Source organism: Misgurnus anguillicaudatus, chromosome 22, assembly GCF_027580225.2.
Source record: "Misgurnus anguillicaudatus chromosome 22, ASM2758022v2, whole genome shotgun sequence".
Taxonomy (NCBI): Eukaryota; Metazoa; Chordata; class Actinopteri; order Cypriniformes; family Cobitidae; genus Misgurnus; species Misgurnus anguillicaudatus.
The window spans coordinates 40,082,386-40,110,200 of NC_073358.2; the positions used below are offsets into that span (position 1 = coordinate 40,082,386).

General features: G+C 39.8%; 2 protein-coding genes across 3 annotated transcripts; one reads left to right on the plus strand and one right to left on the minus strand.

Annotated features, from left to right (window-relative positions):
* The first annotated feature begins 469 nt into the window (after positions 1–469).
* Positions 470–9,947, plus strand: las1l (LAS1 like ribosome biogenesis factor). Its single transcript, XM_073860953.1, has 12 exons — positions 470–810; positions 1,200–1,325; positions 1,432–1,501; positions 1,575–1,656; positions 3,359–3,526; positions 3,751–3,797; positions 5,617–5,726; positions 5,822–5,907; positions 6,084–6,287; positions 6,637–7,086; positions 7,592–7,742; positions 9,430–9,947. Exons 1-12 carry the CDS (start codon positions 665–667, stop codon positions 9,524–9,526), a joined length of 1,737 nt encoding a protein of 578 aa, XP_073717054.1. The 5' UTR covers positions 470–664; the 3' UTR covers positions 9,527–9,947.
* Positions 9,948–11,851: 1,904 nt separating this feature from the next.
* On the minus strand, positions 11,852–27,443 carry zc3h12b (zinc finger CCCH-type containing 12B). Of its 2 annotated transcripts, none has more exons than XM_055198841.2 (6): positions 27,252–27,443; positions 19,725–20,626; positions 19,080–19,219; positions 17,933–18,167; positions 17,505–17,611; positions 11,852–17,279 (listed from the first exon to the last, which is right to left on the minus strand). In XM_055198841.2, the coding sequence occupies exons 1-6, from the start codon at positions 27,441–27,443 to the stop codon at positions 15,811–15,813; spliced, it is 3,045 nt and encodes a 1,014-aa protein (XP_055054816.1). In that variant the 3' UTR covers positions 11,852–15,810. The 2 variants fall into 2 exon arrangements, with proteins under 2 accessions (XP_055054816.1, XP_055054815.1); XM_055198840.2 differs by having other exon boundaries at positions 17,490–17,611.
* Positions 27,444–27,815: the final 372 nt, after the last annotated feature.

Consider the following 27,815-nt stretch of genomic DNA (forward strand, 5'->3'; position numbering starts at 1 on the left):
CGAGGATATTTTTTGGAAAAAATAGGTAAACGTGATAAGATAGCACTATCATCAACATTAAAGGTTTGTAGTTATTAATATTTAAAAATAAAAAAAATGGTTAAAGAAGAAATACTTAAAATTAAAAACTCCTCAACAATAAATATCCATTTTATAGTCAAAATCTAAACAATTGTAGATATTAATACTAATTATTGATAACATGTAATTATTAATATAATAAATGTAATAATATGTGCAAATATAATTAGGCAAAGGAATTGGATTTCGATAAGAATAGGAAAATATAACGTTACTTAGTTATGTTTTGCGTTGGCGTGCCGCTTTTGTGATTTTACTTTGGTTATTTTAATGTATGAATAAACTCATGGCACCCTAAAACCTATAATGTGACCATGAAAACTTGGTCCAAGTATATTAATAATTATTTCATCTTTTGAAATAAAGAAAACGGATAAAACGTCCCATCCGGAACCACTGCAATAATGCAAAGTTCAAGGGGGACAGTTTAGGTTGCAACACCGCCGGCGGGGCGTGTTTAGAGAAAATATATGCATGTGAAACGTATATTTTATTATTTTTCCGAATCGATTGAATAGTATTATTTAACAGTAACGCTGTCTAAATACTCGTTAGTAGTAAACAGACAGGCTAGTGTCAGAAGATGAGGAGGAGATCGGCGGGAAAGTCGCGTCACGTCGTGGCCTGGTTGAACAAAGCGGAGTACGATCATGTGTTGGAGCATCTGTACTCCAGAGACCCTGTGCTGCAGAAACACGCACTGCATAGGATCTCTGCGTGGAAGGGCAGGTATACGGGGTCCTGGGTTGATTTACTGTGACGTTGATTTCTTGAGTAAAACTTTGTTGATGCTGCGAAAGCGTGGTGGATATAAAGTTAACTTATACATAAAGTATATACACTTAAGCTGTAATGTCACTGCCAATAACAGTATGTGACATGTAAAAAGTGCAGCTTTTAAAAACGTTTTACAACCAAATGTTTGTTGTGTTTAATAAATGAATACAAAATATTGTTAACATGACTACAAAAGTATTTAAATTTTGTCAAATTTCATAAAAAAAAGATAGTTTACTCTTCTAGGTCACCTGTGTCTGAGTCATGTCCACTTGAGACCAGTTGGTTAAAAGTAATTGCAAATATAATTGAATTAAATTAGCTCTCTGTCTACTGCATAGGTTTGGACAAAACACTCCAGTGGCCGTGGAGGCCACAGCAGATCTCGTCCGGTGTCAGGTATTGGATAGCACAGGTCAGCTGGAGGCCAGTGATCTGGTGCTGCTCTATGGCATGGCACTGGTCCGGTATGTTTCCCATCCCCAATTTTCTCAAGTGCACTTTATTTTAAAATCAATGCATTTGACTTTACTGAAGGTCACATCTTTAAATAAGTGTGATTGTGTGTTTCAGGTTTGTAAATCTTATCACAGAACGAAAACAGACCAAAATCGCCAGACCTCTGCGATTCTTAGCCAGAAATGTAAGTTACAGATCAATTCACAGATATTGATGTCCGATTAACTGTTCTGACTACAGTATTTTTTTTCTGGCAGTTAAATATCCCAGAGTGGGTGGTAAACCTTAGACATGAGTTTACACACCATAGACTCCCTTCTTTAAAGTGGTGCAGAAAAGGTGAGAGACAAACCTGTAGACAACTCTTACATCACACAAAATCATGTCTAATCTGATTAAATTATATGTTTTGTGTAGCCTGATTTATGACCAGACGGTTTGCTCTACATTTCACCCAGAAATGAAATATTTGTCACCTGTTACTCCACCCCCAAGTTCTTTAAAATCGGTGTCCACCCTTACTCTTTTTGAAGGGGACATATCATGAAAATCTGACTTTTTTCATGTTTAAGTGCTGTCAACCTAGAAAATGTGAAAAAGAACAACCCAGTAACTTAGTTTTGGTAAACCATTCTCTGCAAGCATGTGAAAAAAACATTGTGCTATCAAAAGGGGATCTTATTATAATACCGCCCCTTGAAGGGATAGTTCTCCCAAAAATGAAAACTTTGTCACAATTTTCTCATCCTCATGTTGTTCTAAACCTGTATGAATTTCTTTTTTCTGATGAACACAAAATACATTTTGATAAATTATGGTAAGCACACAGCGTACAGAAAAACAAATAGGATGGAATTCAATGGGAACCATCAACTGTGTGCTTACCGTTTATTTATCAAAATATCTTCTTCATCATTTATCACAATACTTCATATTATTTATTTTCATACTATGGAAGTCAATGGTTACGATCAGCTGTGTGTTTACCATCATTTATCAAAATATCTTCTTTGTGTTCATCAGAAAAAAATAAATTCTTACAGGTTTAGAACAATATGAGGATGAAATAAGTGATGACAGAATTTTTATTTTGGGGTGAACTATCTCTTTAATATGCAATATCCAACCACGGCACTGCCATTTAGTGCAAAGACCGAGAAAGGGAGAGAAAAAATAATTGACCACAATTGAGTTTCAATTCCATCAAACCATTATCATGGCGATCAGTGTTTGCATTTCATCAGCTCATTTGCATTTTAAAAGAACACATCCAAAAAAGGACACATTTTTGCTCACACCTACAAAGTGGCAATAAAAAAAAAAGTCGAATGTCCCCTTTAAGTGCATTAAGTATGATAGTCAGATTACAGCTTTCAAATTTTATCAATATCGTTCATATGATAAGTCAATGGATTGTGGGCGGCCTGTCTGCAACTAGACAAAATTAACATGAATATGTGTAAGTTTAGATCATCAGACGTGCATGTGTTAAGTTTCATAAGCTGCAGGTGGTTAAAACTCAGCTGTCTGTATTTAAATCTGTTTGTACGTAATAATAATAATAATACCTTACATTTATATAGCGCTTTTCTCAGTACTCAAAGCGCTTTACATATGAACGGGGGAATCTCCTCAACCACCACCAATGTGCAGCATCCACCTGGATGATGCGACGGCAGCCATATTGCACCAGACCGCTTACCACACACCAGCTTATTAGTGGAGAGGAGACTGAGTGATATAGCCAATTGGTATGAGGGATGATTAGTAGGCCAATGGGCAAGTTTGGCCAGGATGCCGGGGCACACCCCTACTCTTTTCGAAGGACATCCTGGGATTTTTAATGACCACAGAGAGTCAGGACCTCGGTTTAACGTCTCATCCGAAGGACGGTGCTTTTTTGACAGTATAGTGTCCCCATCACTATACTGGGGTGTTAGGACCCACACAGACCACAGGGTGAGCACCCCCTGCTGGTCTCACTAACACCACTACCAGCAGCAACCTGGTAGGTCACTTTGTGTATATTTGTTTTCCTCAGGTTGTGCGTTTGTGCTTGAATGGTTGCATCAGAAGTATTGGTCTCAACAGCTGGGCAGTCAGCTGGCAGAGGACTGGAAATCTTCATCAGAAGAGGAGGATGAAGAGGCGTGTGCTAAAAGACATGAGGAAATCCTGATCAACAGACAGAGAGAGATCGAGGGACACAGTGAGTACGAGTGAGATCAAGCCAGAAAAACATGATGGCACAATTGTATACAAATATTAAAATGCAGTGGGGTCATATGTTTAAGACATAACATTTAAAACGTATAAAATGTATTTCATATTACTTAAAACTGCATTAGCTTTGTTCTTAGTTTAAATTGTATTTCATGATGTTGTAAGCAGCAGTAGTAGACTAGTTATATATTTCATGTCAATTTTTTTCAGAGAAAGTCAGAGAACTGCTCATCTCTTATGAAAGAGAACAGTTTCAGGTAAGTTTTCCATAAGCACTGATGAAATCTTCTTGCATTCCTGTGCACTTTAAAGTTATGTGTACTTTCCCAACTCTGACCACCAGAGATCACTATAAGCCTGTTTTTGTGAGACGCAAGCTGTTACACTCTTCCATGATTTAGATCTCAGAAATTGGATGATTTGTGATTGAAGGGATGTTTACATGATAATGCTTTAACCAAAACTGGGATACGTTTTATGCGGTTTTTCTGTTCATTTACACAACAACAACATCGTGGGCTCCTGAATGCGCAAACTTTTGAATATGGGTTACATAGTGCCGGTTTTTGATAACAACTCATTATCTCCAGGTGAACTACATAAACGTGAATCTGTGATAACTGTGACATCATGTGCATGTGTTAAAGGAAAACACCACCGTTTTTCAATATTTTACTATGTTCTTACCTCAACTTGGACAAATTAATACATACCTATCTTTATTTAATGCGTGCACTTAATCTTTGTACAGCGCGTCGTGAATATATTAGCATTTAGCCTAGCCCCATTCATTCCTAAGGGGCTGGACACAGCAAAACTTTTAAACGCGGCTGAAAACGCCTTGAGGACACCGAAAGCAAGCTGTTTTTCAGCCGAGCGCTTTGGTAGCTCTGATACTTGAGCTGTGAGCCGGTTGGTTGCTGTGGTAATGTCCCGCCCCTCCTCCATTGTGATATGATGGCCGTGTGAGAACTGACATTGACAAGCGGAGCTTTTCACTCAAAGTTGAATCTCTTTCAACTCTTGACGCTCAGTGCCGAGCGCACGAAAAACGCAGAGCGCCGGTTTTCAGCGCGAAAAAAAAAACGCTAGCTGCTGGCTTATTTGAAAAATGCTGAGTTTCCATTGGAATCAAATGAAAACATGTACCGGGCGTAAAAGCGTTGGTGTGCACGCCCCCTTAGGGTCCAAACAGGGATGAGTTTGGAGGCCACCAAACACTTCCATGTTTTCCCTATTTAATCGAAGTGCTGCAAACTAAGTGCTCTTCTGCCATACAATATAGTTCTCATTTTTCATCCACTTAAAAATCGCCATGTTTTATTTTGTGCCACCATACTTACTCATGTAACTACTCAGGTAACAGTCTTTAAAAAGGGAAAACATGGAAGTGTTTGGTGGCTTCTAAATTCATTCGTTTGGATCCTAAGTAATTAATGGAGCAAGGCTAAATGCTAACACATTCACAACGTGCTGTACAAAGATTAAGTGCACGCATTGAAAAAAGATGGGTATGTTTTCATTCGTCTATGTTAAGATACGAACATAGTAAAATATTGAAAAACAATGGTGTTTTCCTTTAATGCAGTCGATAGGGTATAACAAAAACAACAATGGTGGCCTGTGGAACTGTGTTTGTGCTGCTGAGTTCATCAACAAGGGTTACAACATTTTTGTGCTTTATAATCCAGTGTATACTGGATTAAAAAAATTATATGTTGTTTCAACCTAAAAAGTAAGTTTAATTTTTTTAAGTTGATTTAACAAAAAAATTTGGCAGAACGAACACTTACTTTTTAAGTTGGAAAAAAAACGTGTTGTAATAAACCAACCTCATCATCCGTAGACGAATGCGTGCAAATTCTTTATGAAGTTTCATTCCCATCATACCACCCTGGGACACGTAATACAGTATATAAGTGGTTTTCACGAATCTGTGTAAATGCATATCTTTTTGACACCACTGTCGTGTGTATGTGAAATGTTTTAAAATGCAAAGGAAGACATTTTCTGTTTAAATAGGCAACATGAGATATGGTTAACATTGCGCTTATTGTTTTGATGTAATAATGTTAGACTTATGAAGAGCTGGCAAAGCAAGGAGAGCAGCGTGGGGTGTGGCCGGATGCTAGCGCTGATCTAAGCTGGATGCTGACACAAATCAAACACTTTGCAGCAGACTCCAGGTGGGTGTCTTTTTCTGAAGCAGGTATTTATTATCAGTATGTTAAAGCACATGTCAAACTGTTATGAACATCTGCTGTGTTTATATTTGGTTTAGTGAGATCCTCGTTGATGTTTTAGTGCAGGATGGATTCCTTATTCCCACTGCAGAACAACTAGAGTCTCTAGATATTGATGCTTCAGGTACGCACGTTTGCATAAGCTATACTATGATGGGCTAAAGTTTTTTATATGCATTTAAATGTAGACACACAATCGAGATGGATATGGATATATTGTCTATAATTTTACTTTCACACAAAAAGCAGCAAATTCCAAAGGAATTGGTCACACAAATTGAAACTCTTGTCTCTCTACAGAGGACTCTGTTGATATCTCTGCACCGTGCCTTCCTCGAGTGTTTTTCCAGTTCTGGTTGCCTTTGTTGAAGGTCCTGAATTCGTTCGACTTTATTATTCTCATTCTGGACAAACTGTTCACAGAGCTCTCGAATGAGCCGTCCAGTAACAGAATGTACTACATTGCCTCCTGGATATCAGAGATATTACTCTGCAACAGAACAAGTAAGAACCTATAATGTCCTTTATGTCTATAGTTGCATATATATAGTGGTTATATTAAGTATTTAGTACCTACGAATGTGCAAATAACAGCAGTACATTACAAAAAGCAATTTAATGATGCAGATGTCTCCATGTCAGTTCTCCTCCTGTTCACAGAAGAACAAATCAGAAAGTGTCTAAATAGTTTTGTTTTAATAGTTAATCTATTGTTTTATCACTTTGAACCTGACATTAGTTTCTGAAATGCTTAAAACGTGTGCTAAATAAAAAAATAATAACTTTAATGCATTTTAAAGAAGCAAATTACATACTTTCTGTGAGTTTGAAAGCGTAAAATTTTGTATGTCAGGTGAAGTGAAAGCCCACAAGCGTCTAAAAACATCAAAGGACAGGATCTTCGTGAAGAGATTACAATTTCCGTGGCAGACTCTCATCTCTGCTTGTGTAGATGCACCATGTCCTGCTACACCGTTCTTACTTAAACAGATTTTCAGTGACATGGATAAGCCCCTCCCACCAGACACGCAGGAAAACCTGCTTCAGCTCTGCAGCATCTACACGCAGGGTTACCATGGAAACTCCTCTCCCGAACCCTCAGACCATGCTCAGCCAGTATACACCCTACAGAGCCTTCAGGAAAGACTCAACGCATCACAAAACAGGGACACGCACTCGTCTAACCACACCCCTGGATCCATGCAAGCTCCGCCCACGGAAGAGCTCCAGGAAAAATTGAGCGCAGATGATGTACAGGAGAGAAACTCTGCATTGCGAGGATCAGCATGGAGCGTGTGCACAGGTAACACACAAAAACGCACAGAATGGGAAAAACGTGCATAATGATAGTGTTCGGTGTCTCAGGTCTTCTTAAAGGTGCAGCATGACATTTTGAACCACTATTGAATTGAACTGCAGAAATGATGCTAGTGTCCAAAAAGCTTCCCACAAAACTCCCTTCGTCTGCAATTGTTTAGGCGGGTGGTCCAAACAAAAATGTTGCTGTGTTCGACCCTTTAAAACAAACAGAAAGATGTTCAATGCACCACATGGATATAATGTTTAAGTCATCCTATGAATGGCTCTGATTATTTGTTATAACTTTTAACATTTAAACAAATTACATGCATCACTTTTAAATTATGTTAAATTAATAGAAAATGCATACAGTAAAAAAGTTATACGGAGCCATATAGTACTAGAATATTGTGTGTTGTGTTTTAGCATTTGACCAGAATCCCTTTTTTTATTGTGTGACATTTTCATTACTTGACATGGTGGTGACTTACGTTTTTGTTTCCAACCAGATAAGGTCCCCTGGAAACAGTATCCTTTAGGGAAGGTTCCAGGACAATCAGAGGATACATCCTATTTCATGGTGGAGTCCTATTCGACATTAAATGTGTTCGACCAGCAGGTGGAGCTAGATCAACTTTCCCAGCACCATGGCAACAGGAGGTGAGAGGTGTATGCCTTCATGTACAGTAGTTAAAGTAACACTTCTGGTTAAATGCCATTTTAGCCGTGGTCTGCTTTCGTTAAACACTGAAAAGTGTACAGGCGTATCCCTCAGTTTGTTCAAAATAACATCTGTACAGCAGTTAAAAGCTCACAGGCGGCACTGACTTAGAATGTAAACCTAGCAATGTAGCCTTGGAATGGGCAGCATTATTTGATGTGGTGATGTTTGTTTAACTGTAACAATGAAACTATTGAGAAGACCCTCCCCCTATTTTAAAACAACCAATAGCATCTATTTATGGCACTGTGCAGCAAAGATGTAGGGGTGGGACGCATCAGCATCTGAAGAGCATTTGATTGGAGATGAAGTAGAAGTGTTAGGTGAAAATTTTAGACGTTTTTTAGTGCATGTGCAAACTGTACGTTTTTAATGCTTACATATTTTCCATAAAAAATGTGTCTGTGTTTTGGACCATACCCGTTTATATTTATTCTTAAAGCAACACTATGTAGTTTTTTTACCTTTAAATAATGTCTCTAAAATTATTTCAGTGATAGAACAACTTTTAACTGGCCAAATTGTACTGTTGCTGCAATTTGAGCAGCCTCCTAGCTGCTACAAGCACACTCTGAAAGTGGCGGTGGAGGGTAGAGCACACAGCCCCGCCCCTCCCCCTGCCTGCAGAAGAGTGTCTGATACCAGGCACTGTTGCGCTTTTCAACCACATGGGGGAACTGTAAGTCATTTTTACATGGAAACTGCATAGTGTTGCTTTAAGCCTAGCATATTTATACCGATTCTCCAAATCCTCGATTCGGTTTACATTTTCGATTCTAAGGTCACGGTTTGATTCAATTCTCGTTTTTTTAAAGCACAAAAAGATGCTATACCATTTTTAGACTAGACTTTTATGAAATATAATATCTGACCTTGAACCCGGAGATGCCCTGCCATGTTAGAAAAATATGGTACACGCACATACCTGGTAAAATGAAACTTCCTGTCAGATGAACATTCCTGTCAGTACTATGCACCTTAAAAATGCACTTTTATTACCGTCAGACGAGACCGTGAGACTATACCCAAATAAGTCATGTTTAAATGCTGTTTTAATAACTCTTAAGCAACTGAAATAAGTTGTTGTTAAACTTAAACAGATCTCAGTTCAGAGAAACGACCGGTCCTGGCACAGACGCCGTTCTGCTCTGTTCTGATCAACTTCAGCTAAAGGCAGGAGGCGATTGCTGTTTTTTTGTTTACTATGTAAAGAGCAGCTTGTGTGGTGTATCCTGCACCTGCCATGTTATCTTTTGATTGGCTGTAGCTAGCTAAGTTTGAGGAGGTTGACTTGCAGCATTCAAAACACGCGTTTTTTCCCGCTTGGCAAGCCAGACGTGACATGGGTGTGTGGCAGCATCGACGATTTCATTTTTTTAATTCGAAGTTTGAGGTTGTGATTTAATTTAGATCGATTTTGATTTAAAATCAAAATAGTGACGCCCTTATTAATTTCATGGGGTCTTTAAAAGCAGTAATGTGAAGCTGGTATTTTTAATAATTTAGTAAAATTGTTATTTGTGCTGGTGTATTACAGTTAGTTGCATCATGTCCCATAAATATTTTTTTTTAAACTGTAATAAGTGTTTTCACAAAGGTGTCATAAAATTGCATCTTTATCCACAGTGTTTCACTTCAGAGCAGAGGTTCGACTGGATCAGAGGGACTGCTTTGGACTCACAGTGACCTCGGCAAACTTAAAGCAGGACTCCAACTATTCTAACACTTGATTTAGCTCAGATGTGTGGATGTCTGAAATTACGGCCTACCATGAACCATATCCTAAAAACCTCCGGGGGCTAAGCTGGACTGATGCTCTTCTAAATATACACACATCCCTCTTTCTCCCGTCTCTTTTCTTGGATATGATGCTGTTGTGTGCTTCAGTTTAAAACATGCTCGTTTTATAATTCATGTCCATTTGTTACTGAGAAGAATATCAGCTGTCTGTCCCCCCTTCAATCCACGCTGCCTCTCAAAAGCAAAAACTGAATCTCTTGCTTGCATTCATAACATTTAATATTTGCAAGTACTGGTGTTTCTAAAGTTGGTGCTGTTTGAGCATGTTAAACAACTAGCATAAATCTTCAAAAAATGTTTTTGAACTTTAAAACATGCCAAAATAAAGTTAATTTTATATTGTGGTTTCCAGTTTTTGATTGTAAAAATGTCTGTGACAAGTTCTAGTTTTGTTGATGCAGATTTTCATGTGGTTGAGGTTTTTACCCTAAGCCCTGAAACTCTAAACAACTTGAGAGCCTCTTCTTTGGAAAGCCTGCAGTTTCAGTAAACAAATGCTTACATTCCACACAAACTTAAAATTGAACTGACATGACCACAGATCTTCCAAAAAGTACTTTTTAAGGTGTTTTGTATGAAAAGGCAAACTTCAGCTAGGTGAAAACACTAAGCAACCACAGCTTTCCTCCACATTTTGCTTCATTATTCATGAAATTACAGTGTGCTGGTGTTTTAAGTATAATGTTTATACTACATTTTTAATATAATGAATTGATAAACACCAAAGTGTGTGGGGGGGCATGTCTTAAGTGACCCAGCCTGTAAAATCCAGGCTAAAATTTCAATCTGATTATGAGATTTGAAGCATAAAAGTTTGATTTCTCTGACTGTCTTCAATTTGAATCTTTAACATGGCCTTAGTCAATATTTAGGATATAAATGTTATGTTTACATACAATGTTTTTTTTATATATATATATAGGAGGATGATACGTTGAAAAAAAGTAAATCACAAAATAAAGACTTTAGTTGAGCTTTTACAAAATCCTTGCGGATAACATCACAGTACCGCGAGAGCGACTCGACAGCAGACTCTTCGTATGATTTCTCGAATCGCTCTCGCGGTATTTTGATGTCATCCACCTGTCGGTTTTTGCAGAGCCACAGTCGACAACCCTACTATGAATTGTACTCTTCGTCATTCCAAAGGGCCCTTTGAAGTTGCCAATTTTGAGAACGACCCTTCAATTTCGCGACCATGATTGTTTTCACTCCGTAGTGTCCTCCGGAGACTAGGGAAAATATACCATTTTGAACGCACCCACCTTCCTCTACTATTGGTTCGCGGGAATGGCTCAACAGGCTCAGGTGGTTTTCACACAAACAATACATTAGGTAAGTACATTAAAAATAAGGAATCTCTTTCAATAACAAAATATAACGATGTTTCTTCATAAAACTCAAGAAAAAGCAACAGTTCAGAATCAGTACAGTAACGATAAAAACTGTTCAACCGTTGAAAAAGATATGAATTTAAATAACGGTGAAGATGATGACCAAAAATAAGTGAGTTGCTTGTAAATAAGTCACTTTTGCTCTGGTTTACCTAATTTCTCGATAATCCAGTTTGTTAATTTAGTGTAGGCTACAATAAATTAACAATAATTTGTGCATCCTTTTTGAAAATTAACCATGATTTATTGTAAATAGTTGACGGATTTTTGCTTATTGATTATCACTATAGTTTTATTACAAATATTAAGGTATGGTTTCTGTAGTGAGGTAATAGTAAGTTTGTCGTTACTCTGGTTTTACTGCAAATTTACTGTTAATTTTAATAAAGTTGTAATTAAACATTTTCACTGGGGTTATTTTCAACCCAGCGTTGGGTCAAAAAGGAACAAACCCAACCCATTGCTGGGATGTTTTAACCAATTGTTGGGTCAAATATAAAAATTTTCTGGGTTTATTTAACCCCACAGCTGGGTTGGTTACCAACACCACAAAACGCTTAGTCATTCTTTCCCGTTTGACTCTGATTTTAGAAAAGTTGTAAATTTCCACAAAAATATGACAATTAATATAACAAATAATATGACAATTTTTATGACTCGAATTATGGCTGGCTTTATAATTCATTGATCATATCTACACTGTAATCTACTTATCACAAAACATGTTTCATCAGAAGAGATTAAACAGTCCCTTCTCCCTCACAAACATGCCAAAAAGTTTCATAACCCATATTTTACTTAAAAGAAGCAGACACACATGCAAACATCCAACAGAAACACAGGCATCATAACAGTTAACCAAATAGAGTCTGGCTTTATTAAGAGAAACAAACACCTATTGTCATTTACACTTACATTTTGTTTGAGTCCAGAGACCCAAAGCATTATAAAGTATTACCACCCTTTTCACTTGCTTTTTCTTTCTTTTTTGGTTCATGTTTTTGTCATATTTAAAACAAGTTTATAAGCAACATGTTTCATTCAGTAGAGTAAAACATACTAATGTATGTCGTCATCACAGCACGAGACTCAAAAGTGACCACTCGGTCGACCCGCAAAGGCGCCAAAGACCCACAATACGAGGGGGTAAAATGTTAACTGAACAGCAAAACTTGAATTTATAAACACATTTTCAAGATCATCCACACTACTTCACAAATCGCCGCAATTAGCATTTTATAAGAGCAAACATCAAGGATACTGTCTTTCATAAAGGAAATAATAATACATCTGTTAATTCCTGAGAATCAATCTGTGAAAGTGTGTTTGTGTGAGTTATAGCTGGTGTATTTAATATTGAAAACGCACATTTAAATGTACAGATTACATCAGCTCTGTAAGCAGTGATGTGAAAAACCATCTCTTCTCAGACCATGCACAGGGATCTAGTCGTTTCCAGTCGAAATTGTTTATTGTCCTTTGCGCACTTTCATTTCAAAACCAGGCAGCCCGTGCAAGTGTATCAATTTCAAAATCAGGTTCAGTGTTCATTTTACTGGTTTTAAAACAACACCAATTGTGCTGGACAGCAAAACACTTTCATGTTATTTTGCTGGACAGCAAAAACAAAATCATCTCTTTTTTTCGATTAACACCTTTTAGCATTCTGATAGAAAAGAAAAGCGGTTCTCAGTCCTGTACAGTCTGAAAAATATGCTTGACTCTCACAATCAAAAAGTAGTACAATTGTAAGGCATGTACGACACGGGTATGCTGGGTGTGGTTTTGTAGACATCTTTCAGTACAAGTCTGAAAAAGCTAACATATTACTCGTGAGATATGTGTGCGTGTGTGAGATCAGTCAAATCCAGTTGATCAAACTTGCCTATTTGCGAAATAATTTTTTAACATCATTGTGCAAATTTCATCAAACGAAAGTTTCCAATTTCCATGACTGTAGCTTTACTGTAGCAGGTAAACTATGTTACAGGTGAAACATTTGTGAATTACTGTAAATTCACACTAGTGCACACACGATAGTCAACATTATTACATTAGTTATATCAATAACGATAGCATGTGATCACTTAAGATGACTGTGGTTGTCAATGCAACCCACCGAGTCAAAGTGAGCGCATGTGTGTTTGTGTGTGTGTGTGTAAAAGAGCTCCTGCTCAGATAAGCTGGTCTGTATGTATGTGAAATGCACTTACACTGTGCAAATATAAGAGGTTTGACATTAATTTTCAATATTTACAAAGAGGAAAAATATTAGGAGCGCACTGATAAGTGCATCTCCCCTGAATCTATACCTTTAACAGAGATGCTAAAAGAGAGTAAATTATGATATATTTAGCACACCCTAAAATCTTCCACTGAGATGAACATTATAGATAATCTACAAAATAATCTACGGATGCTTGTAATCTGCATTTGTAGTGATGCACATTACAGGTCATATAGTGTGGGAAAGTAGAGCATATATGAGAAAATATAAAGAAACGAAAGAGAGATCCCTGTCTGTAGTGGTCTGCCCGGCAGGAAATAAGCCATCTCTATGGGCTACTCAAGTGACACACGGTATCACTGACATTATGGCATTATATTTCTTTATCCTTTTTTAAACAAAACTAAGCTTTTTTTAAATATATATAGATATATATATTATACTCATAAGTGATACTGTACAGCTCAGAAATATATTTTACAATCAAGAAATAGATACAATTTGTATCAACAAGCAAAAGGTCGTTTCTGGACATTTGATGTGTGGTTGCTTGCTGCTCAACTGCTTGTAAGGGAGTCTGAACCTAGCATAGGGAGCACAGCCCGAATACAAGTATGAATTCCATTTACAGCATTGCCTCACGGACCCACAAGCTTTGCTCATTCGCATGTGAATTTGCATACTTGCATAGACTACGTTTTCTTCCTAACACAGTTAAAAAAATATTAATTTATGTGCTATAAACAAGACGGTCATACTATAAAAGTTAAATCAATGCTGGCCTGTTGTAAGGGAAATGTGAACTGTGATGTTTGTATTAGAGAGCGAAGAGGTTCGGTTTGGGTGGTGGTCGAGGGGTGGAAAGGCAGCAAGCGAACTGTCAACCAAATGTCAGAAACAACCCAACGACAGCCTGGTGTTCCATGTGTGTCGCACAGGAAGAGACAGATAGGCAGTGTGTCACACCTTCCCACGAGCAGTAACAGAGGCCCTACAGGGCCACACCTGTGCTCGTGAAAAAAATGGAGGAGCAATTTTTTTTGAAAACACCCAGAGCATCTCTGGACTAGAAACATTCACACTCTCCTCGAGATAGATGCTAATTTACAGGGCGGAGCAGATGAAACGGGGTGTGGTCTCTCAGCATCAATCAGGAAATAGATGCCGCGTGTGAGCATTTTGCTGTAGAGACGCATTCTTCTCCCCAGTTTGTAAATACCGAAGTGACTGACTAATGAGCCAAACGTTAAGTGTTGCTCTCTGTCGAGCATAGTGCTAACATGCTGTCTTGGATATACCAAAGCCCATGCTTACTAAGCTCTTGAAAAATCTCTCTTAAAATCTTTATTCTACACAACAACATCTACATCTAAGAAATACATTCAAATCTCCAACTAGGTACAACCTAGTGCTTTCTAAATAGAAAATAACCTACATTATCTTTTTGGCTCATTGTCGATTCTTTTAAAATGGCTCCACCTTTTACGTAAAATACTTTGAAAGCGAGCAGACGTCACGTTACAACGAGCAGGCTTGATTCATCTCAGTTTTAAGTTAAACCGTTGCTCTGGCGAACCTAAACCTTCCAGTCCCAGTTCTGTTATCTTATAAAATAAATGCAAAACAGTGACCTCCACTATTAAGCACTATTCACATTATAATATAACTATAATATAAGAGGTGAGGTCACTCCGATGTAAGGCCATTAAAGTTCAAAGTTCATGCTTTGAGGTCGCAACCATTCGATCCTTTCATCACACACACATAAAATAAAACACGCTTAACAGCGTCACGTCGTATTTACACGAAAGTGAATACACATATACAGACACAATACTGTTCATATTGTGCAGGATAGTTTAACCAAAAACATTACTCTAATGGAACTCCTTTTCCAAAGATAAATGTTATCATCACCCCCAAAAAAATCTAAATTTTTTTTGGTAGATTTATGCACAAGGATTTCATTGGCCTGACATAAACAATGTTTTCGCCATTCTGGCTCATCTCATCTCTCCTCTCCCAAATTCTGTTTTTCATACAAGATTCCGGCTCTTATATGGCTTAACAAATAAGATTACAGCCAATGTAGCATCAATGCTATCATGCTGGTCAACTTGCTAATGCTCAGAATCGGGGTACAAGCAGCGGTTCCAAGTCTAACCCAAAAGTTAAAATAGTTAATAAATTACCTAAATTTGAACATTTAAATTAGTTTACTCATGTCCTATAAGACTGTCTGTCTCCAGTGGGAAAACCAAATAAATGATTTGTCCTGAACATATTTTTTATGCAATTAGAATGCATATGGATTGAGGTACTTAAGCTTCAAAAAGAACACAATTTAGTACCAAATTACCTGTTTGGAAAGTTAAAACCCTCAGTACTTGAGGTCAACACGTTCTTTACATTTTCAAAGTGATGACAGTATTACGAATAAATTATTTTGGTGAACTACTCCTTTAAGTATTGGAGATAGCTGGTTGTTCAGACCTAAACCATACGACCCAAGGCATTCAAAGCATTTCTCATTCACCTATCTATAAGTATATTCTGTGTTTTCGTTAGCAGCCTTTCGTGATGTGCTTAGTGGCACGAACGTAGTTTAGTGACTATGACGGCAGCCAGCTGCTGGGGATCGGTCATGTGAGGGTTCTTCTCCATGACTGAATGGACCACATATGCAGGGAAGATGTTACAGAGATTTCGGTACGTTTGAAACTGGTGTTCTGGAATAGGGTGCCGCTCTTGGGGGTCCCCCATTAGCCCACGAGAGGCGGACGTAAAAGGTGGCAAGCTATCCCATGGGGACCTCCATATCTGTTCCATCTTCTCTGGCATGCTGCGGACCATCACCCTCTCGCAGCAAGGCATAAGGCCTCCTGTTAAACCGTAACCTCCGTAACCGTACGGTTCGTTACTGTATGGCAGAGGGTCCCAGCTAGCATGCTGCTCTCTGCAAAGAGGTGGTCTGCGTTGCCGCAGCGGGTTGCTCTCGTAGAGTCGTGAGTCCGAGATGCTGTCCATGCGCGTCATGCCTAAAGAGCGTCCCGGTTGTGCAGGGCTGGCTGAAGGCAACACGTTCTGAGAAAGCGGAGGGTAGTCTCCAGGGCAGCTAGATCGGGCTCCGACAACTGGATGCTGGGAGTGGGGTGCCAGGTGAGCCGACGTCTGTTTGCGAGGTCCTGGTTTGGGTTCATCCGTACCGTAGCTCTGCACACGCGTCAAGCCCTCGTGATGGAAACCGTGAGCAAAGGCTTGAAGGCGCGTTTGCGCAGAAGGTTGCGTCTGTGGCCCTTTCATGCTGTCATCCAGGCTCCCCTCCATTGAGTTGAGGTACATCTCTCCGCTGTAAGACGAGAAGGAATCTGACGAATGGCTTCGGCTGGGTTCCGGGCACATGCTGGGGGCTCTGCCGGGATAGCCCCCGCTGACCCCTACGGGTTCTGGCTGCTCCAGACTGCAGAAACTGTCTTGGAGGCTGATGGTGGAAAAGTCACTGAGCATGGAATAGTAGCCGTGGTCACTTACCACAGAATCATACTTGGGGAAAGGCTCACCGTATGCAACTGAGGCACCCTGGCTATTGGTGACCAGGATGGGGGGGTACTGGACACTGCCCGCATGCTCCAGTGAGCTGTGGGTAAAGTGCAGAGACCCTGGAACAGGGCTGCTTGCCGAACGTGTGTTCAGAGCTCCCGCCGCATGACTTTTTGTCGGTTGCATGGTCGGAACGCTAAGCGCTGACACCAAAGACGGAACCGAGTTTGCCTCGGCCTTCCGCGCAGGGCAGAGTCTCTCTTCCTGTTCACATGCGACGGACCGAATACTGGGGTCAGACTGGCGTTTGGGTGCCACTCGCTTCGCTTCCGAACTAGTGTCACCCTTGGAAGCTGCACCCAAGGTGCCACATTTCACAAGCGCTCCTTCGCTCATTGTCTTTACAGCAGAGAGTTTGGCGAAGGCTCGAAGCTCGTCTGCGACTGCCCGTTGTGGTTGATTGGCTCTCTCAGGATGGTAGTACTTACACTTGTGACCATATGTGCACTTTTTACCTGTGAGGAAAACAATAATGGTCGGTTGAGATAAAAGTGTTCCCCTTAGTACTTTAAAAAAATTTAGTAGGTGAATTGTTTATTATAATTCACTTCAAAATTCAAAAAGTCAATGAGGTTATACAATGTTTATATTACAATATTAGTTGCAGTAATATTGGATTATTGTAATATGCTGTGTGGTTCTGAAAAACATAAATAGTATCCTACTTTTGCTGTACTGACCATAAGGACACGGCTGCTTCTTATGTTCTGGAACGACTGGTCGCTTGCGAAGGAAATTTTCCAGACTGGGTCCGTGTCTGCCTAAAGGATCGTCAGGAGGCATGAACCTGTAAAACAATGCCAACAGTTAATACAAGGATAACTGAGTTCATTTGATAAGCAGAGGTTAAAAATCCAGTTTCAAAACTATATTATAGGGTTCTCATTCTTTATCACCAGAAACCAAACATACACAAACAAAACAAGAAATAAATTAAGGCTTATTTACAAAATACAACCAGTGACTTAAGAGTTGACACATATGAGACAGCAAGAAGGAGTGAAAAAGAGAGAGAGCAATGCCATAAGGGTGCGAGGGTGGAGAGCAGAAGACACGAATGAGTGAAGAGAGAAAACCCTGTCACCACGGTAACTGTGAGCAAGCATACTTGTCGTTGACGAAGCTGTACATAAGAAGTCGCTCCTCTATAAATTTCTTCCACTCCGGCTTTTCATTCTGCAGGTCTCTGTAGTTATCATTGGACACAATGATGCCATCCGAATCGCAGGCTAGCTTAACAATGAAGCGGTCGTCGTAGCAAACCACTCGTCGGCCCTGGACTCTGCGAGACGGAGTGAATACCAGGATCTTTTCCTTCTCTAACTTCCGTAGGATCTCCTGATCTGAGGGTGACATCACACATCATCACTTCCTGTGACCTCACGCACAGACATACGCAAACTTGTATAAACATCGCAGCACAGACGGACGATCTCACTGGACACATGGCGGCTCCTCACAACAGTTCATACTGGCAAATAAAAACAGCTCTTTATGGTAACACATGCTTTGTTATCTGTAAGAGAGTGAATAGGTTTCGAAGCCGTGCGCCTTATTTAACAGAATCTGACATATCAAGATCCATAATGAGGCCCTTACAAAATCTTGGAAATCTAGAAAATCTGTTTGGTCCTAATCAGTTTATATCATAATCTTTATTTTTATGAATGTGAAAGCTATTTCGAAGTCATTAGTTAATTTAATAAAAATGCTTTTTGAAACGTTATCACATTATGCAGAGATAAAATAAATAATCAGATTTTCATGGAGACTATGCATTAAAGTGAAAGGACTACCAAATTTTTGCTTAAATGCGCAAGTTTTAGAAATTTAGGTTTGTATTTTTAACATTAGCCAACATGAAGTAACAATAACCAATTTATTCATCTTTATTCATGTTTGTTAATGCCCATACATGTTAGTTCACGGTGCATTAGCTAATGTTAATCAAAAATAACATGAACTAAAATTAATAAATGCTGTTGATGTATTGTTTATTGATAATTAATGTTAACTTATGGATTAACTGATAACAAATACAACCTGATTGTAAAGTGTTACCCAAATTTTTGTAAATTGTTCCAGTTGAATTAATGAAATAATACTACTACTAAAGAAAGTAAAATATAATCATTTTAACTAGTGGTCTCAGGCTCTAATGTCCCAATGTATAAGCAAACACACACCATCTTACATTTGGGAAAGAGAAACATGTCGCATGTGCGTCATTTTCTACAGTTTATTTCACACGGTACCTTTGATAGGTGCGTCAGGTCTTGACTGTTCTTTCCGCCATGCTGGGACGAAGACTGTGATGTCTTTGTGGCCCTTCTCCAGGAACCAATCAACAGCCAGTTGGATGCCCAGGCATGAGAACACCTCTTTGTTTCCATGGCTACAAAATATATTATCAATTTGCACACACACACACACACACACTGATTGGATATTGAGAGCACACTGAGAGCATTTTAAAAGAGGAACTTTACCCATTTCACAAAAGACTTCTTGCGACAATTGAAATTCAGCATTTACATCACTGAAACTGCCTGTAACTGTCCAGAGTCTCAAAGTCAACATAAAAACAATTTGACCCTGTTTACTTTCTTAATGCACATTCTTGGTGTTTACAGTGCACAATTCATCATTGCGTTACTGCAAAAAAAATTGTCTTCATAATCGGTAATCTTGCGATTTAAGTTGCTTCGGCTCTAAAGCCATATTCTTTTTCTGTCACAAATGCATTTTCTGTGTTAAATGTCCTGTTTAACTTGCAAAAGTGAGATGTAAGCATGTCTAGATAAACTGTACAGATATACACAAGCATTGTTAGCAGGTACAGAAATTGTATGTAAGCAAACATTAGATGTAATACGAGTTTAATTCTCATTAGCTCTTACCTCATGGCAACATTGGATCCATCAATCACAATTGGTCTGAGGTTGTCATACGTGTCGGGTGTGTCCTCCTCCAGCGATGCCTCAGGGCTCACCGCTTCTTTGGCTCCCGTTGACCGCGGTACTAAACTGGCAGTGCCCGCTCCTCCCTGGCTCTCTGGTTCTCCTTTATTCCCCAGCCGCACCAGTTCGGCCAACACATCATTGATTAATGCACTGGACCCCAGTTTACCCAGCACAGACTCTACCTGATCTCCAGAGTAGCCCAGTTTCAGAGCAAAGTCCATTTTGGTTTGGTAGTCTCGATCGCTGGTTTGTCGTGAAGATGGCGGGGCTGCAGATGTAAATGGTGCGAGTGAGGGCGCCTTCTGCGAGGGTTCGCTGCGCGTGTCATCCGAGCGTAACTCCTGGAAGGTGCTGCTCTGGCTGAAGCTAGGGCGGTCCAAACAGGGTGAGCGACATAGCTGTCGGTGAGGTTTGGTTGCGATGAGCGGATCTCGTCTCCTTCCTGTTCCTCCTTCTCCTGACCCTGCTGTGCCGAACCCTCCGCTCGAATCCCCACTCTGTTGCCTTGCTTCTCCTTCACTCTCCGAACTGCTTCCCTCTTCTCCAGCTTCTTCGTCCTCCTCTTCCTCTTCTTCTGGAGTGTCGTGACCGGCAACGGCAGGCGAGGGCTGGGGGTCGCGGCAGCCGCGGTGCTCCATCTTGAGGCGCTGCAGCATAGCGCATGCAGCCGTTACCTGCGCATGACCTCCCTGAAGCTCCAGTGCATGGTCCCTCACCTGCACCACGGCGCAACTTTCATACTCAATAGCTGCACGTAGGGAATGTAGACGCCGCTGAAGCCAAAGCGTCAAACGCTCTCTGTGCTTATGTACAGGACTGATCAGGGACACAATGTAGTCCTGAGAGAAAGAGAAAAAATAGTGTCAGATAATGATCTCAGATCATTCTTGATCCAATGGATACTGGGTTACCTCACTGTCCTCACAATGTAACTGGCTGAATAAAACAGTCTGGCCTATTAACTTGGACCTGATTGGTGGTGACAAATAGAGTAGCAAAACCACACTAAAGCTAAAAGTATAGTTTTTGCTAGGGATGCTCCTATGTATCATCCGATAAGGGCATGACTTGATCGGTACTTGCTAAATTTGCCAATCTCATGAACCGATCTTTCTGTTTACCTTTGTCATCATAGGGCTCCAGACTGCGACTGCAATTAGAGACCATTTTTACGCAGTGCAAGCATTTTTATAACCCGTTGCTCATGTGCGACATGCAGATTTGGATTTCTCCTGTCCTAACAGCGTGACGCGTCTTCACATCCCCATAAAACAGCATATACAACACATATCTATTGCGGACAATTGCATCATCATGCCGAAAGTGTATTATTTGTAGGGCTGGGCAAAAATTCGATTAATCGTTTTTTAAATGTGGTCAATTCAAAATCGATTCTCAAAGAGCAGAATAGATTTTTTTTCTTTCATATTTATTTCTGCAAACATTAAACATAAGATTAACGTTAATCTTCGTTAGTCTTCTTCACTAGATATCACCCTCTTTTTTGCCTTGCGCGATGTTACCAAGAAGCGAGAGGCAAGACTGTCATTCATTCATTCAGTGCTTAAAATGTCAGTTTCAGGTGCTTCATCGACGTTGATGCTTGAATCCAGTATAAAAACCGACCCGAGAACCGGAATTGAAAATCGAATCGAGAATCGAAATCGAAACGATTTGGAACATCTGAATCGATACCCAGCCCTAATTATTTGCATGCTTTTTAAAGTTTTAACATTTTAAACTTTCATTTTCCTTACAGCTGCTCTTGTCGGCGTACACCCGACGTGCGCACACACAGCAGCCTGTCATCAGTGCACGTGAACAGAGCGATCTCTCTCACGTCTTAAAGCTACAGTAACCGAATTCATCTCTCAATTAAATCACTCTCTGCTCTTCACTGAAGAACTGTTGTACTTCATACGAATGCGTGTTTATTCAATTCATACAGTAAAGAATGTAAAGTGTTTTATTTTCATTACTTTTAACAGACATAAGCCTTTTTGGATGCATATTAAATTACTCTTTGCAGAAGAAATATTTGTTTTGCTTATTTATTTGTTTCTCTATTAAAATATACCTAATTACTGCAAGTAATATAATAAAGGCAACATCTGTGGTATTAATTTATCTAGAAAAAATGAAAGGACAAGTTCGGTATTTTACACTTAAAGCCTTTTTTCAGATTGTTTATGATGAAATAGAATGGTTTTGACTGAAATTTGGACATATGATGCTGTCCCGAGAATTTGCGGGTGTTTTTTGTATCAGCCCTCACCTCTACAATGGATGTATAGGTTCACTAGAACAATCCTTCCTAAAATGCATTAAACTTTCGTTTACAAAGACGTGAAACTTACTGAGTGGTCAGGGGTGTTCACTGATATGCTCACACAAAAATCGCCTCAAAAGACGCCTTCCAACAGGTTTTATCTTAGTTTTTGTCCAACTCCATTGACTTGTATTAGATGTGCTGTGAGGTACGGTATTACTCCGCGCTGGGAACTTTGTTTGTATTCTTGCAATTGGCAAAGGCGGATTATCGGTGTGAAGCGTTTGGAAAAATAGGTCCACAAGTTTACAATGAATGGTAAAACACCTGTTGGAAAGCAAAGCATCTTTTGCAGCGATTTTTGTGTGAGCATATAAGTGAACACCCCTAACCACTCGGTGAGTTTCACGTCTTTGTAAACAAAAGTTTAATGCATTTTAGGAAGGATTGTTCCAATGCACCTATACAACCATTGTAGAGGTGGGAGGTGAAACAACAAACACCCGGAAATTCTCGGGTCAGCATCATATGTCCAAATTTCAGTCAAAACCATTCTATTTCATCATAAACAATCCGAAAACAGGACTTCAAGTGCAAAATACCAAACTTGTCCCTTAACACTTACAGTCATCTAAGAGCTTGCATATCAGCTGGTATCGGCCGATCACGAAGACAACAAATCGATACTTGTTATCGTGGCAAAAATCCTTATTGGAGCATCCCTAGTTTTTGCATGCAACTCAAATTTCATCATCAGAATAGTATGCACACTGACGGATTTTTGTTACTGCACATATTTTGCATGCGTGGGTCAAATATGCATGTAAAGGGTTATGTAGTATGTAACTCAGGAGATGCATTGCATTTTGTCGCAAAGCGCAAAGCGTTGAATGTCTGCGTAGACGTACGAGTTACATAAACGATGCTTTGCAAAGTTGTGCGTTTGACTGTGCGCATACAATTGCATACACATAAAACTATACTCCGGGCTTAAAGCCTCCTTTCTACTTCACGCGAACATGACTGGCAGAGTTTGCCCACTAGAGGCATTCGTAATTAACTTTGTTTAAACTAGGGCTGTCAAAAGATTAATCGCGATTAATCACATCCAAAATAAAAGTTTGTGTTTACATAACATATGTGTGTGTACTGTGCGCAAACATCATGTATATACAAATACACACACATTCCTGTATACATTTAATGAATATTTGCATTTATATACTGTATATACATTTAAATAATTTATATTATATAGAAATATAAATATTTTATATATAAGTATAACCAATTTTTCTTAAATATATACATGACTGTGTGTGTTTTTATATATAAATAATAATTATACACACTACACACACATATGTTATGTAAACACAAACTTTTATTTTGGATGCGATTAATCGCGATTAATCTTTTGACAGCCCTAGTTTAAACATAAATCCACGATAACATGGGGGGAAGCTCCTTCAAGTAAAGCAGCGCAAGATCCTTCATTCTCAGAATATTCACAATAGTGCAATGAATTGAATGCAAATGAACGCAACGATAAACAGCCAATGTTTTTGGGGATAACATATGGAAACAAAATTAAAAATAACATATACATTTTAAATAAATAATTTGTTACATATCAGTAACCAATCATTTTTAAAGGATTCAGGTGTTACTGATAAAGTTACTGATAAAGTGATTAGTTGCTGTCAGCAGGTCGCATACAGTGTTCTCAAAAGTAAAAATTTTTAATGCATCCAAAGCTCAGGTCTCAAAATGACCCTTGTGCGACTCTCCATATGGAATGAATGACTTATGTCGAATGCAAGAAAGATGGTTTAACGATCCAATACTGCTTATTTTCTAATAAAAAGTGTCAAATGTATATAGTGCAGCACTACCACACTTTTAATGCATTGTTTACATGAATAGTAATAGTAAATATAGTTACATTACAGTTCTAAAAATAGTATGTTTATATCATCAATACCAGACATGCCAATGCTTTAAAAGGGACCTGCTCATCTGTGATACCTCTATTCAAGTTTTTTCATGTTTGTATTTCACTATTCTAACGTCAGAGGTGAGAATATTCTTAGTTGATCATTGCCATGACACAAGTGCCCTTATGCACCAAACTGTCGCACGTTATGAGTCATGCCAAGTATAAGGTGTATACACGTAACATTTGAAAGAGAAGACACACACACAATTCCATCGCATTTAGAATATAATAATCGAGAGAGAAGTTTCAGTAATGGTAACAATGAGTTTCAGTAATGGTAACAATGTAATTACGACAAAAAAGAGAACCTACTTTTGGGTGGGACCACGGCTGGACATCCCCAAGGGGAAATGATACTGTGGCTAATGAACTTGTTTTGAAGCAAACACAAACACGCACTAATGACATTTATAACCCTGGAATTTCACATCACCGCTAATAGCCGTGCCAATAAACGTTTAACTGTAATAGTTTACTCAATTATGATAACACCTACGCAAACATTTTCGTACCAGCGTGTATGAAAAACTGATCGTTATTAGCTTTTTAACATCTAGCCTATCAAATTTGAGAACATTTTATAAGAGAATAAATACACATCTTCTATAATATTGTTATTTTTTTCAATAAAACTTGTTTGTGTAAACTAATTAAGTATTGTATGTACATATATAGTATGTGTATGTAAGTCTTTAGTAAAGACTATGTAAATATGCATGCATGTACATATAATTTGTTTTATGTAGGGTAAGAGGGATGTGCATGTGTAGGTTGAGTTTGTGTATGTATGTACGCATGTATGCGTGTGTAGAGCGAAAACCGATAGCACCATCCAGCTACGAGAGGCTCCTCTGCGCTCATGACACCGGTTGCCTAGCAACGCAGCCCTGTCATCGGCTAACTGCTTTTTAGCAGTCACGACTAACACAACGCAGTGTTCTCTGGGAAAGCCTAAAACATGCACACGCATGCATACGCACAGCACACATATTACATTCAAACTGCTCGAAACCATACCGTGCTTTATCTCCAAAGCTGCAATGCATGTACCAACAACCATGCATGCTTAACTAGCAAACACCTACACACGCAGCTCTACAGCTTTCCTCAAACATGCTACAAAGATAGCGATGAAGCAAACAGACGGATTGTTATTGGTGTTTGTTTGCATTAAAGACATTAAAGTCAAATAACATCACTTTATAATGACAAAGTATACAATCTTCCCCTCTCTCTCTCTGCAGATGTGCCGTATTGAAGAGTTTCCTCCCCAACGTGACATAGCTGCCGCTATGAGTCGTGACGCTGACTCCAGCAGCATGTTCCCCTGGGCACTGAACCGCATCGTCTGCACTTGCAAGCCACGGGCCTGGGATCACATCTTTAACAACAGATCAGATGCATCACAGTGTCAGGAGTCCACCACCACTGCAGATTGAGAAACTGTTTTGAGATAAGATACACCGAGATCCAGAAATGACCAGCAATAAAGCTAAGAAATGAAATGTTTACAACCTCGGGTTAAAGGAATAGTTCACCCAAAATCAAAAACTCATTTTATGTCTATGTCATTCCAAACCCATAAGATAAGGGCGAGTAGATAATGGTTTATATTTTTAGTTGAAACAAAGAGTAAACATAATTATACAAATGGCAATGAGATGATGTAAGGACTGATCTAAAAAACAAAAGATAAAACAATGAAGACTTCCGCCAAGTCTTAAATTATAAGGAAATATCTCAACTCGGCTTATTAATACACCCATATTCATTACATCTGACGTAAATTTACGCTTTCTATGTAAATTACTTGGGCATATCTAGAACAGATCTGGGAACTGCTGCTGAGTGGGTGGGAAAGGTCTGGTGAACATGAAAACAATAAAGGAGAGAGCCAAAATGTTCTTCTTTGGGTGAAAGGTTTGAGTCCACCCCTCTGAAAAAGACCAGAGGTTTTTCTTTGCGAAAATAAACCCTATAAATCATAAAGAAGTCAATGAACAAACACCGTGAGGGTCCATGCCAAACACATTTCTCACTGCAGGGAGAGACAACTGCTGCATAGCTAGCAATAATGCCCACCTCATGGACAAACAAGAGGCCAGTCATATGGGGGCAGCTTTCAGGAGCCGAACACAACCGGACCTCAGCGTTTCAGACCTAATGTACTAGGAATCGCACAATACACTGTGACTCAAACGGCCGGCAGCAAAACAGCTGAAGTACGCTCAAATGACACACCGCAAACAACATGATCTGTCCTCCTTTTAAAGAATCTCCCTCCTTCTCCTTTTCTTTCGCCGCTCTTCCCCTTTCGTTTCTGCCTTGTTTTCCTTCTCTTTTTGCTTTCTCTTCTCCTCACCTCCTCCACAACACAGGCTTACAATCAGCAAGGCCACCATGCACTCGAGCACACACACGTACGCAGGTTTATGCTGGTTTGTCTCATAGCAACAAGTGGAGCTAGTCTCTTCGATGGAGCTCATGAAGCCAATTTGAGGCCCACGGTGCAGCTCCGAGCTCAGGCCCTCAGACCAGAGACCCAGTGGGTGGCAGCATCTTGTAGTGCAGATATGACAAAAACAGCCAGCAGGAGGTGAAGGGATGCAAACACAAAGGGAGGCTTCTTATAACAAAGTTTTTGGGGATACACACTTTTAAACATTTTTAATTCCCAAAAGTGCAAAATAGCTTAAACGCTGTGAGATGCTCCAACATCAGTACGGTAACTGGATATGCCAGCGTTCAAAAGAGAATGGCAAACAAGTGTGCGAGTTTGAACAATGCAACCGTCTTGACTCTTTGTATAGATTGGTCCCCTAGTAAGGCCACTTGTGCTCATAGAATTCTACACGTGCAAAGCCACCTGATGCTCGCGAAACAAGTGGACAAAGAGCAGACAAAAGTTTCAAGTTAAACGCTAACCTTAAATACTCTAACTTTAAAAATGTTGTTTGTTCAAACTCCACTCGCATATCTGAGTAAAACGTGAGTCGTGAGCATCTGTTGTCCCCGTGATTTAGGGATCAATTCGCCCCGCGGGCAAACAATTCCACGCCGCGTTTTTTAAATCGTTACGCTGATAATAAAGAAAGGAATTATTTCGCGCCATAGCGAGAAAACGTCCCGTTAAATAAACAGCTTGCATCACGCCACCGTGAGTCGTGTTTGCTCTGCGACACACACACATACTCACTTTAGCTTTAGTGCAATCTTCTTCCTTGCCGTCCTCGATGTTTACAATAATACTGGAGCTGGCGTCGGGGTTGTCGCAGCTGGACTCGGCGGTGCTGCAGCTCACTTTGACTCGGAAAACCCGCTGGATGTGCGGGATGCAGCGCTGGAGCGCAGGGCCTGCACCGGCGGGCGCGGCGAGCTCCAAAACCATTTATCAGACAAATAAAGAAGCGATCACGACGCGCTCCGGAACACTGGCACGCATTCGCCCCGCGTCCCGCTTCATGGATGGAGCGGCGGGAAAAGAAAGCAAGTCACGAGAGGATGAAAGTTTGTCCGCGGCCGAGCATAACGGCAAACGTACGGGACGCGCTACATAAGCATCTATCATCCATCTCCATCCCTCCCTCCCTCTCTCTCCTCTCGCCCTCCCTCCCTTCCTTTTCTTCCTCCCTCCCTACAGCGGCCCCGACTGCACCCACCGCCTGCGCTACGGCAACACGTCGGACGCCCCCTGTCGCTGCGATCCGATCCGCAGAAAGTGCGTGTGTTTACCGCCTCGGTCTCTCAGCTTTTGCTGTGT